Source organism: Brachypodium distachyon, chromosome 2 (assembly GCF_000005505.3).
Source record: "Brachypodium distachyon strain Bd21 chromosome 2, Brachypodium_distachyon_v3.0, whole genome shotgun sequence".
NCBI classification, from domain to species: domain Eukaryota; kingdom Viridiplantae; phylum Streptophyta; class Magnoliopsida; order Poales; family Poaceae; genus Brachypodium; species Brachypodium distachyon.
Genome location: NC_016132.3, coordinates 57,450,639 through 57,470,312, shown reverse-complemented (window position 1 = coordinate 57,470,312; position 19,674 = coordinate 57,450,639). Strand labels below are relative to the sequence as shown.

Sequence of the window (19,674 nt, the reverse complement as noted above, 5' to 3'; positions counted from 1 at the left end):
GTCAAGTGGGAGCTCACTTAAGTTCCACTTCTAGTTCAATTTTCCAATTTTAGTTCAAATTTTGTCAAGATTTAAAATCCAAAATGAACTGGAAGTGTGACTTAAGCGGCTCCCACTTGCAACCCTAAGTATTACATTTTTTTTTACAAAGACTGAAGCATAGTTTTGTTAAAACATGGTTTTAATAAAAAGAGGGAGTATAATGCAAGGACGGACGAAAGACCAATGGATGACAATTCTACAAATCACAGAAACTCCCATGAATAAAGGATTTTTTTACGTACTTTTGTTACTACTTACTACCAAGGGCCATGCGACATGTTTATCCAATCTCCATCAACTCCAGAGTGTAATTAATTAGAGGACGAGGTCACGTCGATGTGTGTGTCACGCATGTGCACCGTCTTCTTTTGAAATCGCAGAAAATCAGGAGCTATGTATAGTAGGCTCACGATCTGCTTTTAATAATGGATGTGTCCGAATGATTTGAGCCACGGCCACGTACTGTACCCAAAGCTCTCTCATCTCGTAAGGCGATAGCCGCCTCTTTCAGTTTTTCATGATGCAAAACCTCTTTAAACAAAGCTCTCTATCAGTGTGCCGTGCATGAAATGGAAAATGGAAATAGACATCTCAGACAGCTAGAGCACCTTAATCTGCACATGTTTTGGCACCAACATCACTCTAGTCCATCATCCTCTGGTTTTCCTTTTCTTTAGTAACAAAAAAGCTGATCCAAATGGCAGCTTCCCCACTTTGCCAAGGAACTAACCAAAAGAAAACCTGCAGTCGGCAGATATGATACAGGTGCCTTACAATATCTCATGCACAGGGCCAGCAGCTGCCTTTCCAGAAAGCAATTGTCTCTACTCTCCTCTGTTCATGTGATGTGAGTGCATCACACGTACGTACGTACATACATACATACACACAGTTAGGAATGCCAATCTAGATCAGAGGTGGGACAAACGGCAATGCGCTACTCCAGTACAGTAGTATATTTACTCCTAGCTTAGGAGGTAGCTGGCCGTAGTAGTACCTTTTTTTTTCCTTCACACGTGCCAGACACAGCAAACCGGGAGATTACCAACGACAACAAAGCTTGCCCAAAAAAGGACTGTCCAATGTCCAAAACCGACAAGAACATTTAGTGACAAGAAATGTTTGGAGAGACAGAGGGAGAGGGTGTTTATCAATTGCTTTAATTCGAGGCTACTACTGGTATTTCTAGGCTGGCTTCCAGAGCGGCCACATGCTCCATGTCTGTCTGTCTGAGGCGAAACACAACCCAGCCCACCTGTGAGTGATGCTACAGAACAGAAGAGATGGAATTGCTGGTTCGCCAAGTTGAGCCGGGTCAGTCAAGCTTTACCTACCTGCAACCACCACCATTCACCAATCTGTCTGCTGCTCCGATCATCACGCTGGCTGTTAGGCTGCAGCTTAAGCTCTTGACACACGGTTTAAAATCCATAACAACACGTGGCCGCATCTTAAGCTAACAGAGCACTTAAAAGAGATCTCGACTTAAAATCCATAACTCGCAGCATATACTCCACAAGAGCAGCTGCCGGCCTGTCGCCTAGCTATATATGATCTTACTGTAATGTTCTCGCCTGACTGAGAATTTTGGCGTCACGTCGCAGTACCATCATTGCAGCAACTGGTACAGTTCGATCCCAGCTTTTCATTGGCTCTCGAGTGCGTCCTGCAGATAAACCTCCCCTTTGTTAGCAGATTCTACAGAAATGTGCAAACGTTGGAAAAGGAAGCTAACCACAGGGACACCCATGATGACTCCATGGCACAACCCAGTAGCAAAGCTTCAGGCTTACCAGCATCACGTACTTACTTGGCCTAAACTGCTCCAACTTCCAGTTGAGGAACCGGTCCGGGCGCTCACGTCCACCAGATGCGGCGTCACTTCCTTGTCGACCATGTAGTGTAGAACCCTGTGCTGTGATGTCGCCAAGCTCGGATTCAGAATGGCAGCTGTAAGGTCATTATGAGAGAAAGTGCAGTCTGCAATGTTAGTTTGCGACGCAAACGCAGAAAAAAAGACTCCAGCGCAAAAAAAAAGAGACATATGTAAGGCACAATTTCTTATAACAAAATGGACTTTAATGCATAAGAGAAGTCGATTCATAGGGTGCACATGCTAAACTCCCTGGAATCGTCTCGGTATTTCAGAAGTAAATATGAATCATACAGATTGCTTGGCTAACTTAGATGCATGATGACATATAGAGTTGTGTGCAGAAATTGCATTCTGCTCTCCATTGGAACATTCAGATAGGCAGGACATTACTGTATATGCTACATTGTCTTACCAGAAAATAGCCCTAGTTTATGTCGAATAAACTGACACCAAGTTTGACATGCTTAAATGCAACTTCTTTACTCATATAAAGATCTCAATCAGTTACTGGTCTCACATAAATGGTTGGAATATGAGCAGATATAAGTGATTGTTTTTTATTGTTTTAATACGTGTGAATCTGTTGCAAGGGACGGGCTTCGTGCTAGTATTTCATAATAACCACACGAAACAAATTGTGTTATTTAAAAAAATAAGAATGATAATGCACGGTTCAGTTTCATGCTAAAATGTTTGTCACACATGTAAAACCGAACCTAAAAAAGAGGAAATGACGGAATGTCTAGAAGATAAAATAATCTATCAAGGAAACCTATGTAAAACAGATACCTGTGTCATGTTTGAGCAAGCCTGCATGAAGAAAATAGCTAAGTGAACATGCAGCTTTTGTGATTTAGTGCGGGGTTTTCTGGTACAGTGTAGCTTCCAAGGTTCTTTGACTGCCCTTTATCCAACAATGCTGTGACCATGGGGCTTCATCAATCTTTTATCTTGCAAAATGTCCCTAACCTGGACAGCACCACCCCACATGTCTTGATATGCATACAGATTAGAAATAGTCACATAATAACCACTATTTTCAGGCTCTAGGCAGAGCAATTGTCTAGCGATGGCCTCACCCATCCTGAGTTCGGACTTGTTACTGCAAGCACTTAAAAGTGCACCCCAAACTCCATGTGCTTCCTTGGATTTCGGTAAACTCTCGACAAATTTGTGTGCTTCCTGCAGCCGACCAGCACGGCCAAGCATGTCTACGATGCATACATGGTGTTCTGGTGTCGGAGTAATCCCAAATTTCTCTGACATAAGGTTGTAATACTTCAATCCTTCATCAGTAAGTCCAGCATGACTGCAAGCTGACAAAAGAGCAATAAAAGTACTTCTCGTGGCTTTCATTCCAGAATGGATCATACTACAGAAAAGTTCTATCGATCGCAACCCATGCCCATGAAATCCGAATGCTGATATCATGGAGTTCCAGCAAGCAATTGATTTTTCAGTAGAGGATTCAAATACTCTGACAGCAATGTCGAGTCTTCCACACTTACTATACATATCAACTAGCGATGCTGAAAGAAACACATTATTTTGAAGATCAGACTTCACCACATGCCCATGTATGCTCTTTCCATGTCTAACATCCCTGAGTTGAGTACAGGCACAAATAATACTGACTGTACACATTTCATTAGGCACAAATTTTTCCATCTTCTGGTAGAACTGTAATGCTCTCCGGCCATCATTATTCTGTGCAAAACCAGAGACCATACAATTCCAGGAGCACAAATTTCTATCTCCGAGACTATAGAAGATTAACTCAGCACTTTCAGTATCTGCAAACCGGAAGTACATGGTTAACAGGGCATTCTTCACCCTCAAATTGAATACAAGCAAACGCTTTAGTGCCATGGAATGGATGGATTTTCCTAGGGATTGCAGCTTAAGAGTTCCACATGCTGATAAAACACTAACTAGCGTAATGCTGTCAGGATTTAAAGGCAAAGATGAATGCATGAACTGAAAGGCTTCCAACGCGCCTCTGTGGAGTCCATTCTGTACACAGCCTACTACGGCTGTATTCCATGAAATAATATCTGACACTGGCATTATACTTCCCAACAGCGTGAAGGCAACCAGTGAATCTCCACAGCATATGTACATGTGCATCAAAGCATTAACAACTGAAACTCCACTTGCAAATCCATACTTCAGGACAAAAGAGTGAACCGCTTTGCCAAACCTAAGGTCTTCTGGACAAGAGCATGAAGGTATAACAGCTAGTATAGTGGTCATGGTGCAGCTTAAACCTTCAGAAAGTAATTCTCTGAACATAGCTTGAGCCTCTTCTCTCAGCGAGTCATCTCTCGAGTAACCAGAAAGCATTGTGTTCCATGAGATCAGGTCTCTTATTGGCATTGTCCTGAACAAAAGGTTCGCAGTATATGCGTCATCACATTTCATATACAAACCAAGTAAGCTGTTTCCTAGGGAAGACTCCACATGGAAAAGGCATTTTCTGGTTATGTATCCATGGATTGCTTTCCCTTCACAGAGCAGTCCTTGATCACCACAGCTTAAAATTACAGCCACCAAAGTGGCAAAATCTGGCTGGCACTCTGATAGCATTTCTCGGAAAACAGCCAGGGCTTCCCCAGCCTTTTCATTCTCCATCAATCCCTTGATCATAACATTCCATGATACATGATTTTTCTTGAAGATTCTCATAAATACCTTCTCTGCATCCTCAGGAAACCCAAATTCAAAATAAAATGTTATCAGGGAATTCGCTACCGAGCAAGGCGCGGTATCCTCATAACCAAGCTTGACGATGCAGCCATGGACAGACTCTCCAAAGGAGAAAAGACCCTCTGCGCGAGAGGAAGCAGAAATTACAGAAGACAGGGTCACCTCATCTGCCTGAACTGCCAAACGGATCATCTCTCTGAAGTAACAAGCCGAAACCTCAGAAAGTCCATTGAACGTGCTTCCACCTGTCACAGAATTCCACGAGGCAGTGTCCCAACACGGCATACTCCAAAACACGGCCTCCGAATCGCAAAAACTTCCGCACTTGGCGTACATGTCGACGAGAGCATTCCAGAGGTTCATGTCAGTGTCGAGGCGTCTCTTTACGGCTGCGGCATGGAGCGCCATTCCGAGGTCCAATTCGCCGGCGCGCGACGCCCCTGACAGCATGACGACCACGGTCGTCGAATCGAACGCCTCCCCTCGCACGCCCGCCATCCGCCGGAAGAGAGCCACGGCGTCGCCGAGACGGCAAGCCCGCGTCAGAGCGCCGATCACGGCGTTCCACAGGATCACGTCCGGGTCTTCTGCCTCGTGGAAGAGCACCAGAGCGGCGCGCGCGTCGTGGTCGCCGCCGCTCGGACACCTGGCGTAGGCCGCGAGGAGGGAGGTGCGCACGGGCGGGTCCAGCACGGCGCCAGACTTGAGGGCCGCGCAGTGGAGGGATTCGACGGAGCCGGCGAGGGGCGCGTCGTATTCCCTGAGCGCGCGCACGATGGAGCTGGCTCGTGTCCCGCGGGGCGTTCCGTCGAGCAGGTGGCGGGTGTCGGCGGCAGCGTCATCGGCGGCAGGGCTGTGGAGGGAGACGAGGGGGAGGTGCGTGCTGGGATGTGGGAAGGAGGTTCGGGCGAGGTTGGTTGTGGCGGGAAGGATGGAGTTTGTGGTGGCGAGCAGCCTGTGAGCTCGGCGTAGCATCCACCGGCGTTTGCAGCTGCTGCTGCCACGGAGCACGGGAGGTCCAACGGGAAGAAGGTTACGTTGAATAGGGATGAGAGAAACGGAAGAGAAAAAAAACGGCCCAAAAGGCCGGCCCAGGCCTTTCTTGACGGTACCAAATACTCGTTGTTCTAAATTAAAAAAAACCACTTGTTCCTCTAAAAAAACTACTCCATTCCTAAACGGACTCCGCTAAAAAAAAATCCTAAACAGACCCGCCGGATAAAATGGTGAGGTCGTTGTCGACCATGGCACTTCACGTTTTTCACTTCTTTTGCAAACCATGGAACGGAAGTACACTTTCAGCTTGTACAGTGCATAACTCGGTTCATTTCTCACGGCTTTGTTTTGAGTAATAATCATCCGGAAAGGTTCCATGTCCGTCTATATTAGCCCATAAGCGGATGTTACAAGAATAGATAGTCATGTCATGTACCGACATTTACCGATTATGCCAATCTAGAAAACCATAATTGGTAATGATAAAAAAAAGAAACTACCGCACCCAGAAAGACTATCATGCACCTTAGCAAGATCTCCAAGCTATACACATGAAGACTGTCTCCGACTCCGTCGAAAGACATCCCATTTCGGAGGTAACACCAGATGAATATCTTCAACCTGTTTGCTTTGCAACTCAACGAGTGTGATTGGCGTCCCACCGAAGGGCATCTCGTTGCCTAGACAAGGTGATGTGTTCTCCGATGTCTTCCATTCCAAACGACAATGCACATGTTTGGGGTGCAGCACAAGATGTGTTGAGCAGATTTTTTACATGCATGTGGACATGTGGTGCCGATGCGTATATATTGAGCCAAGGCACACAAGGAAGACTGGTAGGCGCATTAATTAGTTAAACAGCAAGATATCTGTTCTCCAGTTTTGAAATAAAGGAATTAATTAAGCCTCCAAATCCATGTGCTTCAGTTCCATAGTACTCTCTGTGTCAGCAGAGGATATATATTTTGATTTTTAATGACGCAGGTTAAGCTAGCTAGACAAATGATTGAATGGATGCATGCAAAGTCTTTGATTATTACTCCATCCGTTTTCAAATTCTTGTCGTGATTTTAGGTCAAATTTGAACTAAAACCACAACAAAAATATTAGAAACGGAAAAAGGCTGGCCCAGACGTTTCTTGACAGTACCAAATAAACGACTCGATTCCTAAACAAGCACCCCTAAATTTTTTTTTCCTAAACAGACCCGTCGGAAATAAAAAAAACATTGGCGAGTTGTTGTCTACCATGGAACTTCACATTTTTCACTTCTTTTGCAAACCATGGAATGGAAGTACACTTCAGCTTGTTCATGCATAACTCGGTTTATTTCTCACCGTATTTTTTTGAGTAATCATCAGGAAAGGCTCCATGTTCGACTTCATTAGCCGAAAAACGGAAGTTACAAGGATAGATTATAGTGAGTCACGTCACGGATAGACATTTACCAATTGTTCCGATGTAGAAAACCATAATAGCGTAATGATAAGAAAACGAAGACTACCATGCCCGGTAAGACTACACGGGAGAGATTGTCTCCGACGTTGTTGAAAGGCGTCCCATTGCGGAGTTAACATCAGATGAACATGCTGCACCTGTTTGCTTGGTGACCAAGGGTATCTGAGCTCCGGCAATTCAACGAGTGTTGGCTTCCCACCGAACAGTACCTCATCACCGAGACAAGGTGATGTGTTCTCTGATGTCTTTCATTCCAACGGCAATGCAGATGTTTGGATTCAGTTAATTAGTCTAACAAAAAATGCCACAAGCACAAGGTGTGTTGATCAGACTTACATGCCTGCGGTGCCGATGCATATATATCGAGCCAAGGCACGGGAAGACTAGGGTAGGTGCATTAGCTGTATCGACCCACCAAACATCAAGATCATATTTGTTCTCTAGTTTTGAAATAAAGGAATTAATTAAGTCTGACATCCATGTGCTTCAGTTCAATAGTCTTTCTCGATATCATCCATGTGTATTTTTACAACTGTCCAAAGGCCTCTCATGTAGTAACTGCCTCCGTCCTGTGGTATGCCGCAGCATCGAGGAGAAACGCCTACTGAACCGAAGATTTAATTTGGAGTACGGGTCAGGATAGTATTAAAATGAGACTGATCTGCGTCCTTGTATGTTGCATACTTGCATTGCCAGGCAGTCCTTCGATCTTCGCCATGGAGGCGGACAACGCCAGAGCCCATCTCCAGTTGAATAAATTGGCACATCGAACAATTTTCTTTTTCATAACTTGAATTTTATGCAAGACACAGGTTTTAGTTCTCCCAAACCCCGTGTACTTGGCTTCGCTGGTACGGCCATTCTTTAGTTGTCTACTTATCCATTTTCCCCGCCTGTCTGCGCATACATGCCCTTCTTTCTTCGTTGCAATGTGAAAACAAAACTATTGAGAAACTGGTGATCGTCCATCAACTACATTAAGTTACAGAAACTCAGACGCTTTGTTTTCAGATGCCTCTCGGTCCTATCACAAGTTGACCTCCTCGCGGTCGTTGTCATTATCTCTCTTTTTTTTGTCAACGCCATTCTTCTTATTACTTTTCAGGGTATACTCTCGAAATGAGAGCGGAGGACAGGCGGGAGATACATTGCTAGCAAGATTTAGTATTGTGAATTTGTGATGTGTATTTACCTAGGTCGGGAGGGAGAGTCTTTACTTTATATACGACGGGTGCTCATGCTTGCACACGAGGAAAAGAAAATTGATGTACGCGTTAGATATCAATGGAGATTTGATATAGCTAGTACCAAAAAGACTATAGAGACTCTGCTCAACACCCATGTGCGTTCCGTTCAAATATTCAATAGCGCTGCATCTACGGAATATTACATGTATTTAGACGTTTTTTGATATAAATACATTCATATTTGGACAAATTTAAGTCACTTAATATGGAACGGAGGGAGTAGAAAAGTACACATGAGACATAAGATTTTAATGATATGGCCGGGTAAAGTAAACAAAATGTAAATTGCTTCCTTGATTGTTCATATGGTACTATGGATATTCTGGGTGAATGGAGGCACACATGTACATGTCAATACATGAGCCACTGCTTAAATATATACTCCACATCCTGTTTAACTAAGATCATCGTCATCATTATCATTGTCATCTCATAAAAGATTCTGCTTCTAAAAGGATGTTTGTGCATTATACATCTCATCACCTCACCTCCAAAAGGATGTTTGTGCATTATACATCTCATCGCCTCACCTCCAAAAGGATGTTTGTGCATTATACATCTCACATTGATATGTACGCATAAAGAAAAAGGGGGCAGAAAACAACACAATAGTGCTAATATCTATCGATCCTAGCTTCGGAAATGACAAATGACGATGGATGTGTGGTCATGTGGTCGACTACGCATCCAGCTGCACATAATTATAAGGCAACATAATTAACTCTAATCCATGAAGAAAGTAGCACGTCCATATTAATAAAACAACGGATAGACCCATAATCCAGTCATAGTGGCGGCGGACACCTGGCGTAGGCCGCGTGGAGGGAGGTGAGCACGGGCGCCGGACTTGAGGGCAGCGCAGTGGAGGGGTTCGACGGCGTCGGCGAGGGGCGCGTCGTCTTCCCTGAGCGCGCGCACGATGGAGCTGGCCCGTGTCCCGCGGGGCGTTCCGTCGAGCAGGTGGCGGGCGCGTCGGCGGCAGGGCTGTGGAGGGAGACGAGGGGGAGGTGCGGGCTGGGATGTGTGCAGGAGCTGCGGGAGAGGCTAGTTGCGGGCGGAAGGATGGCGAGCAGCCTGTGAGCTCGGCGTAGCAGCATCCACCGGCATTTGCAGTTGATGCCGCCGCGGAGCACATGAGTTCACTAGTTCAGGGGGAGTTCCAATGAGAAAAAGGTCTCATGTTTTTTTGAGAGGAGAGAAAAAGTTCTCATTCGGTCATGACAGATGGGGCTGGATCCACACGTCAGTGACTTAAGTCATGGGATCCCTCTCCATTGGGTAAGGTATGAGAGAAACATAAGAGAAGCCCTTTGGACCAAAACGCCAGCCCAAAACGTTTCTTGATGTACGGTAAAAATAACCACTCAATTCTTCGAAAGACCAGTCAAAATAAGAAAAACATTGGTGAGTTGTTGTCACCATGGAATGCATAACTCGGTTATTCATCGCTTTTTTTAAGTAATCACCTGAAAAGGATCCAGGTCTGAATATATTCAAGCATAGATAGTCACGTCACAGATCGACATTTATAAATTGTTCCGATATAGAAGACTAATGATAAGAAAAAAAATGAAGACTACAACGCTCGGCAAGACTAACTAGTTGGGCAACTTAGATTGAAGGACTACGACCTTTGAGAGATGTCCGACCTACAGGAAAGGACTGTGTCCAACGCCGTCAAAAGGTGTCCCATTGCGGAAGTAACACCGGATGCACATGCTCCACCTGTTTGCTTCGCTACCGAGGAGTTCTGAGCACCGACCACTCACCAAGTGTTGGCGTCCCACGCAGAAAGACATCTCGTCTCCGAGACAAGGTGATGTGTTCTCTGATGTCTTTCATTCCAAACAACAATGTACATGTTTGGGTGCAACAAGTCTAACAAAAATGCCACGAGCACAAGGTGTCTTGAGTACTTACATGCCTGTGGTGCCGATGCATATATATTGAGCCAAGGGCTCACGAGGAAGACTGGTAGGTGCATTAGCTATATCGATCCACCAAACATCAAGATCATATATGTTCTCCAGTTTTTGAAGTAAAGGAATTAATTAAGTCTCGACATCATGTGCTTCAGTTCAATTGTCTCCGTGTCAGTAGAGGATATATAGTATTAAATGATGCGAGTTAAGCTAGCTAGACAAATGATTGATTGAATGCATGCAAAATGCTTCATTATCATACTGTACAATATATATGAAATAGGAACAAATGTTAATTACAAGTAATTACGAAAATAAAGTAAGATCAACTTCAAGACAATCGACAGCGCAGGCTGCAGACCTCAAGAGCTGGCCAACCACAAGGCATCATGTTCTGAAAAAATGTATCCTCTAGCAGGAATTGCATTCACAAAAAAATCAGACATTTGCTTTCTTTCATTTTTTTTTGCAAACAGTACACTCCCTCCAATCCATAATAAGTGTCGTTGATTTAGTACACATATATTATGGATCGGATGGAGTTGGTCTATTAGTGTGTCGAGTGGTGGTGTTTTGCATGATTCCGTGCCATCCTGCATGATGTGCCAAGTTATGCTCAATTGTAACCCAAACAATATTGTTAAGTAACACGTAACCACATTTAAAAATAAAAGACAATTGATGGCGCAGGCTGCAGTCCTCAAGCGCTGGCCTACCACAAGGCATCGTGTTCTAAAAAAAATGGATCCTCTAGCATCATCTTGTTGAATTGCATGCACCAAAAAATCATATATTGGAGAAATATGGAGAGCACAGTTTTAACACTTTAAGCCTTAAGAGTAGGATTAATGAGAGCTGCAAACATATTTATCATAATTTGTTGGCTGGGTTTTAAATTGCATGCACCAAAAATATCAGGTATTGGAGAAATATGGAAACACATTTTTAACACTTTAAGCCTTAAGAGTAGGATTAATGAGAGCTGCAAATATTTTTACCATAATTTGTTGGTTGGGTTTTAAACACAAGACCTCTTAGATCGATCGACCCGCTCACACATGTACTAAGTTGGATGGCATCAAGGAATTCACCAACTATTGGACAAATGTGCAATATTTGAACATACAAATTCTTGTCCGGGTTTGTCCACAAACATTTTATGTTCTTGGGTATCAAAAACCAGCCACCATACGAGAACAGTTTATTTCTTTCTTGGAGTGACCTTGTCCAGCGGATCAATCCACCAACAGGGAGCATCTGGCCAGTCGCTGTCGGATGGCAATCCTGGCCATTCTTGACTCAAGAACAGAGCATATATCCTTTGTCCTTTGCATAATTGAAACTGCGCATTTTACAACATCAACAAAAATCTTGACCTGTGCGGCTTGCATCCACTCCCAGAACAGAGCGCCCGATGGAGTTCGACCTGGTGTGCCTTGTGACATAGACTTATGAGCTTCAACTACATGTACCACAAGAGGTAGCACAGCACCTTTTGTAGGAGCGCGAGTTCACGCGGACATCACCACAGGTTGTGCCAATACAACGCGGGATGTGTTTCCAGATGCCTCACATTCCAATAAGCATTGCATGCATGCAACGTGGTGGTTCTCTCTATTTGAAATTATTCGAGTGCATTGATCTATTGAAATATATAGTCTGTCTTTGTTTTTCAGGGGTAAATATATAGTCTGTCTTTGTCCATTAATTAACTACTCATAGTGGGAGTAACATGGATGGTAATAAAGAGTGCCAACTAAATTATTTGGTGATGTGGCATTTATTAAATGAGGAGAGAAAACTTTGGAGTAACTAGATATGTTATCATCACATCACACTTTTTAAGATAGAACGTGTCTATAAGATAACAAATAGGGTTTCTATGTTACCACATATATGTTACTAACCAATATTGAGGTAGTAACATAAACTAGTAACATATGCATGTTACTAGTTTATGTTATTTCCCACTATGACTGGCTTTACAACGTGTTTGGCAAACATGTGGAAAGAAGAATGAGAGTTTAGAATGTGAGATTAGATGAGATTAGACATGAAAAATTGATTTTTAGTCTCAATCTCTTGTTTGGTGTGGGGTAGGAAATACACGTGAGAATTAACGAGAAAGATCTATTCCGGTGTTTGGTTGGTGAGAGTTCATAAGGAATTGACAAGATATGTTATGATGGACAGTTGATCGAGATCATTTCTATAAACCAATTCTCTCTCAATTCTCATCCCTCCTCCTGTTATTAAAAAAGTGGGAATTGGTCCCTCAACTCGCATTCCCAATCTCTCTTAAACTCCCATGTCCTCTTACCAAACAAATGATTTAACATCACATGCCACTCCCTCTCTCTAATTCCCTCCAACCAAACGAGCTGGAATATATTGGTTATATGCGCGGCGCCGGACTTGAGGACCACGCAGTGGAAGGGCTCAACGGCGCATCAGCGATGGGAGCGTCGGCGTCCTTTGAGTGTGCGCACGATGGATCTGCGCTGGCCCGTGTTGTGGCATTCTGTCGAGCAGGTGGCGGGCGGCGGGCCGGGGGAGGCGTTATCAGCGGCAGTGGCGGAGGACCCAGTATGGCAAGATATGGCTAATGCCATACCTTGATTAATCTTGCCGCTAATCATGATTCTGCTTCTAATTAAAGTTCTTCACATATTGATTATAATTTATTTCAATAACAGGTACTTTATTGATTTTCATCGTTGTATTAAGCAAATACAATCCGTGAGTTCAACATTTGGCTTTTGGACAACTAGATACACCATTTGGTAAAACCATTGAAGCATAAAAAAGGTTAGAATGATTGGGCCACGTACTATGCGTAGATCAGCGCGCCACCCTCCCTAGTCACTAGCTTAAGCTGCTATGACAGGGAAAACCTTTCCTCTGTTGATTAAACATGTGGGCTCCGCGTTATGTATGAAAATTAGTTGCTTGCTTTATACTCCCTTCGATCTTTTTTAATTGTCGAAATATTACATGTATGACGCTTTCTAGGCATAGATATATCCATATTTAGGCAAATTTAAGATAATTAATATGGATCGGAGTGAGTATTTCATTTTGCATTGTGATCCTTTGAACTAAGCGGTATACATACTTCGCCACACCAGCGGGCGCTCGGTGGAGGGAGATAGGGAGAGGTGAGTGGAGGAGCTTAATTGGTTGCGGCGGGAAGGATGGGGTTTGTGGTGGCGAGCAGCCGGCCTGAGAGCTCGGCGTACGTAGCATCCACCGGCCTGCTGCATGCCACACGGAGCACAGGATTCCAATGGGAAGAAGGTCTCAGTGAGTAGGGAAGGAGGTCTCTGAACGATTTTGCAAAACAATGGAACTACACTTCGTCTTGTTCATGCATATAATAGGAGTCCGGTCTCTGAACGATTTATCGGATATGTCTGAATGGCACTATAATAGGTTTTCACACAGGAACCTTACTGATTCTTACCAGGGCGTCCGGGGTTTGAGGTCACCTTGTTTGGGACCATCGCCATCTTATGATGGAAGCAAACACATCTGGTTTAGATAATGCAAAAATAAATCTTTGACATTCAGGAACTGATTCTCCGAAAGGCACGCAGCCAAACAAACATTGCTATAACAACGAGGCGAGCCCCGCCCTTGAGGCGCCTCTATTTGGTGATCGATGGCGCTTGATGCAATGATTTGTATGAATTTCCAGCAGTTTGTCCACCAATGCAAGGTGACGAGTTCTCTGATGCCTTTCATTCCAAGCAGCATTGCAAGTATCCAACTAGCTCCTCGTAATTGGGATTTATCTTTTATCTAGAGTCTAGTTTGCGTGCAACTAGTCTAAAGAGAACTACCACGAGCAGAAGGTGTGTTGATGAGACTAACATGCATGTCGTGCGGATGTGCATCTATTGAGCTAAGGTAGACGAAGGACTGGTCGGCGCAGTAGATATATCCATCCACCGCACATTGAAAGATCATTTGTGTTCTCCAGTTTTGAAATAAAGGAATTAAAGTATCGCCATCCATGTGCTTCAGTTCAGTAGTCTTTGTGTCAGCAGATGATCTATATTTTGATTTTCAAGTGATAACACAGTACAAAAGTAGACGGTCACAACACGCGTACACTCACATCTATACCACTGAAATAATAGAGCGCCGGTTAAATCTTGAAATAATTCAGGTAAATGTAACACCCATGTCAAGTCTAGGACTTGAACCTAGGCGGGCTGGTTCCACCACAAGAAACCAAGCCTAACTCAGTTCACAATGGGGCACTGTGCTTGACATCATACGGTCCAACAGAGATTAAAAAGGAACCAATGTTAATTACGAGTAATTAAGAAAAAGTAAAGTAAGATCAAGACAAACGCAAGGCCTCCTATTATTAAAAAAAAATGTTCTGCTGCATATCCTCTAGCTAGCCTCATCTTATTGTATTATAGGCACCAGAAGTTCAAATGTTGGAGAAGTATGGACAATACGTTTTAACACTTTCAAGAATCATCCAAGACTTAGGAGTGTACCATAATTTATTAGCTGAGGTTGGTGAGTTTTGAACACTAAGCCCTGTTTAATTGACACCCGAGCTATATATTGGAGAAATTTGTGCAACATATTCAACATGAATTGTATCCCAGATAGGTTTATCCACAAATCGTATATGTTTTCCTGGGCATTCGGAACCATCGACCATACCATAACAATTTCTTCTTTTCCAGTGGATCAATCCAACAATCTAGGGAGCATATATGTATACATCCTGCAATAGAATCCGGTCTCCCGGTTGGAGGCATACCAAGGTTAAGCCTTGGCACAACGCCAGAGCCCGGCCCTGATGAGATCTGCAGCCAGAATCGAAGAAGAAGCGGCTGGCATCCATTTCCAGAAAAAAGAGCTCGGCGAAGTTCGACCATCAGGTGTGGCTTGTGAACTTCTTCTTGGCGTGCCACAAGAGGCAACAAGTGTTGGAGGCGATTTCACATTGATCTCACCCCAAATAGTTTCTATTGAACCAAGAATCTATTTCCGGATGCCTCAAATTCCAACCAGCATTGCATACATGCAATTCCGTGGTTGTTATGTCTTTCTCTCTATTTTGGAACCTCAAGTTCATTCTGTTGAAACATACTATAGTCTGTCTTTCTTCACCGGTTTGGACTTAGAATTTACTATATGTGCATGCAATTTATTATGGTACCGAAGCCAAGAGGTATCGATTTAAGGATTATAGTCATCGTGCTATTCATAAAACAGTTGTTGCCACCAAAGCTGAAGATAAAATTGCTAGCAAACATTCCTAATAATAATATATTTCTTTTTCTGTTTTTTAGTCTAATTTATCTGTAGCGAGTAGTTCAATTTGTATTATCCATAGCAACGTATGGGTATCGACAGATGTGCATTCGGTTTATCAGTTCAGTTCGCTTTATCCTTTTTGTATTTCGGTTAATAATGTTACATACTAATATATTGGTTAGGTTTCAACAATAATGGTTCAATTTCGGTTCAGTTTCCTTAAAAACCAAAGTAAGCAAAAGCAAAATTGACACGAATTTTTTAACAACACAAAATATGCAAGTGCCACCACCTCAGTTCGCACCTGACCTCCTTCGCTTCTTCCAAGTAGTCCATGGAAAACCCTTTAAAGAAAAACGTCCATGGAAAACTTGCTCAGTTGCTTGCAGTCGGGCTAGATCCGGTCCAACCGGCCAGAAAAATGCAGATAGAGTGATTCGATCTCACGACCTCAACTTCATCAGTACCGAGCCATACAGCGCACAGAACATTGGGCCAGCGGAACCTAAAATCGCCTGGAGCGTATTCCTTGTCCTTGGATTCTTTCCCTTGCTTTCTGTGGCTTTGATCCATCACACACGCTTTCCCCACAACACTCAAAGGATCCGCAGCCCCTGTACGAGTCTGGAGCAGCATCGACATAAACAGTGCACATGCATGCATTCCGAGATGCCTTCCATTCACAGCGCACACTAATCAAGGGTCGTTCTTTTTGACTTCCTGTACTGGCTTCTTCGAGAAGCTGCGCTTACCCAGTTTCTTAGAGAAACCGCCACCTAAATTTAGTTAGGTTGCCAAATCAGTTTGGCCTAAACTAATTTGGAAACCTAGCTAACTCTGAGATGTGGCTTCTCCAAGAAGCTAGGTGAGGACAGTTTTTAGAAAAAACCGGTCCTAAAAGCCGAAAAAAACGCAGCCTTAATCCTGCTTGTCACTTCAGATGGCTGGCTGCCTGTGTAGGATAGCAGATATCGACTGAGAAGAAGACTCGCTGCGTGCAACGATTAATTGAAAGGTAAGGACTAGGGAGTCCAGGAGGCAGCGCCTGCTTTATATAGAGAGCTATTTTACGGTAGACAAAACTACCGGGAAAAGAGAATGTAGTTGTATAAATACCATTCGATCTCTAGGGCATGTGTCATGGCCTGTTAATTTACACATTTGGTAATTATTTCCGGAGAATGATTTTGGCCCAAAACTAATGATGATGAGGCCTGTTTATTACAGACACATACAGATCTTGTCTCTCTGCCAACTACCAACAGGGATTTCCGAAAAAAAAAACTACCAACTGGGATCGAAACCCAAAACTAATGGTGAATGAAGGGTGGATCCGGGCAAATCGAACAAGACCAAATAGTACGTAGATTACGTTATCAATTCTAAGAAACTCGATTAGTCTACTTTGCCATCCTTGATGCTTGTCTGTGCGGACGCTGCCCACTCTTCTTCAACTGTTTGGACATGTTTATCAAGTGATGCAATGTGAGCACAAAACTATCGAGAAGCTTTGCATGTCAGTCTTCTATCCAAAAGTAAGAGCAAGTTCAGCAGTTCACCTAAATTTATCTCCTGTATCTCAAAATGAGGGGCATTCTTAAAAATATTCTTCCCTAAAAATTGCGCAATTCCAAAGGTACCCCTAAAAGATCTTCCCTATTTTTTATTTTAAGAATTTTCTGTAACTACAAAAACAAAAAGGACACATATATAAGCATATGACAGTACAAACAAATTTATACGGAGGCCTCCACGGCCCCAATCTAGGGAGAAGGAGGAGAAGATAGAGGACGCCGATTTTTCAGGGAGAAGATAGAGGAACTACCAAAAAGCTTTTTTGCCTTTTGTCCCTAAAAATACTACAGGGGAGGTGATAGGGACTGCTGGACTTGCTCTAAAAATACTTGATGCCTCTCACTATCATGCGTCCAGCTCCTCATGTTTTTTTTAAAATGAACTCCTCATGGTTTTCTCATTATATCGTTTCCTCTCTCTTTCTCGGATTGATAGGTGTTTCGACACCATTCTTGTTACCTTAGAGGGTACTACCCTGCTAACTAGATTTGACAACGCGACATGTATTTATCTAGGTGACTAGGTTGGGAGGGCGGGTATGTCCCTCATATAAAGGCCAGCGCTCATGCTCACACGCAAGAAGAAGAAAAACACGTGCGCATTAGATATCTACGTAGACCCAATCGATATTTGAGATTAAATTTCTTGCTAGCTAGTACCAAAAGGTGTGTCCCTAAGGCTCGACAGCCACGGGCGTTCAGTTCAAATATTTAATAGCGTTGCATCTACAAAAAAAAGGGAAGAGATATTTTAATGATATGGTTAAAATGAACAAAATGAGCTAGTGAATTCTTTCCTTGATTGTACATATTGCACTGTAGATGTTCTTCGGTTTTTATGGGATTCAAGCCGCCGCCGGCCATTGGCAGTGCTTGCGTGCTAACGGAACAGAGGAGGAAGACGAACCAAAGTGCTGGGCTGTTGTTCTAAATAAAAAAAGTGCTGGGCTGAGGAGTTGGTAGGGCAGGAGTTGGGCCAGAAGGACGAAGTCCAGGAAAAAAAAAGAAGAGAGAAAGTGGGCTGCAGCAGAAAATACAAAAACTAAACGGAATAAAACGTTGCGCCCAGGATATCACGGTTATGGGGAAAGAACGGGCTTCTGACTACTTTGCACGCGAAATAGACCAAGCCGTAGAGTTGACGACATGTTTTCTTTGTACATTCCTTGTACTCGTGCTCTTGTGCATGGACTTTCTTTTAATTCCAACGAATCTTCGTCACGAAAATTTTCAAAAAATAATCGGTATGAACGAGAAACACAGGAAGAGACGTTGCATCAAATTGCTGATAGCCTTCTCCCGTTGGCTTGTTTTCAGTGGATCGGCTCTTCCACCGTGGACGTGTTCCGCGTCAAACCACCGAAGAAGGCTGCACCACCTCGCTCGACGGTGGAGACGCAGACCGGAAGATCAACGCCATGCTTTTGTTAGTTCCTTCGACCGTGTGAATGTGGTACGGCAGAGCCGGCCAGAGAAACTTGGGCATAAACAGTGGCGAGAGATGTGTATTTTCCAGATTCCTTCTATTCCTAGGCGCACCGCATGGGTAGTCGATTGGTTAGATCCTGCTTATCTCCATTTGCGTTGGTTTGGATGATGATATCACGGTAATAATCTAACGATTTAAGAGCTGAGATGGCTGGGTGCCTGGATATAGGGAGTAAATGGAGAGAAGAAGACTCGCTGTGTGCGACCATTGGAGGCAGGAGCATGCTTTATATAGAGCTATTTTACGGTAGGGTACTAGTTTTACATTTTACTAAAGGGAAGGGGAAGAGAGTAAAGTAGTACTGCAAAACATTTATCGCATTTTAAAAGCTTCGAACCATTATTTTATCATGGCTTTCTCAAATCTATGGACATTGTCAGCATTTCAATTTTCATATATCGAGCTCCTATATTGAAAATGTGTACAATAAATTACTTGAATATATGGGTTTCATCAAACAATAGATAGATGGAGTGGCAAGGATCCGGTGAGGCCATGGAGCTCCTATTTAAACTCATTGGTAAGTTGCAACTTTCAACCATGGAACCTTCATTTTTTTTCCCTTTTGCAAACCATTGAAGTACATCAAGACATGGAGCCTGATTAGTGAACGAAATGATCGGACCGTAGGATGTTTACATGACACTATAGTAGGGTCCTTATGCGTGTAGAAAGAATTGTCATTCAGATTTGATACGTACATGCATGAACCTCACGAAAACTGGGGATCCTTAGGCGGTGGTTGGGGACTGAGGTACGTAGTCTGGTCATCTTGTTTAAGACAATCATCGTCTCCTGGCAAAGCCAATGCATCTCCATGTAATAGAAACAAATCTTCTGAAGTTAGGACCGGATTCTCCGAGACATGTACGTAGCCGAGCAAAAGTTTTTTCAGCAGCAATGCTAGCAAAAGTCTATCCTATATGGCAGCAAGTATTTTTACCATAAGTACAGGAAACAGATTGTTCTGATATCTGAATCAAAGTTGTGAAGTTGCCAATATTTTCATCCCTCACATGTATCCATCTGCCCCCAATCCTAATATCTCCACAACAGGGCTCACTTGTCACCGCAATTT

At 43.4% G+C, this 19,674-nt stretch overlaps 1 protein-coding gene and 1 long non-coding RNA gene across 4 annotated transcripts; both read right to left on the bottom strand.

The window, feature by feature from the left end:
- Window positions 1-980: 980 nt before the first annotated feature.
- Window positions 981-5,689, bottom strand: LOC100837252 (pentatricopeptide repeat-containing protein At4g19220, mitochondrial). Of its 3 annotated transcripts, none has more exons than XM_024458172.1 (3): window positions 2,708-5,689; window positions 1,853-2,005; window positions 981-1,708 (listed from the first exon to the last, which is right to left on the bottom strand). In XM_024458172.1, the coding sequence occupies exon 1, from the start codon at window positions 5,597-5,599 to the stop codon at window positions 2,825-2,827; it is 2,775 nt and encodes a 924-aa protein (XP_024313940.1). In that variant the 5' UTR covers window positions 5,600-5,689; the 3' UTR covers window positions 981-1,708; window positions 1,853-2,005; window positions 2,708-2,824. The 3 variants fall into 3 exon arrangements, with proteins under 3 accessions (XP_024313940.1, XP_024313939.1, XP_003567454.1); XM_024458171.1 differs by having other exon boundaries at window positions 1,836-1,992; XM_003567406.4 differs by having other exon boundaries at window positions 1,853-1,992.
- Window positions 5,690-8,753: 3,064 nt separating this feature from the next.
- LOC112270973 lies at window positions 8,754-9,560 on the bottom strand. Its single transcript, XR_002963699.1, has 2 exons — window positions 9,130-9,560; window positions 8,754-9,016 (listed from the first exon to the last, which is right to left on the bottom strand). It is a non-coding gene; the product is annotated as an uncharacterized LOC112270973 (long non-coding RNA).
- Between the last annotated feature and the right edge of the window lie 10,114 nt (window positions 9,561-19,674).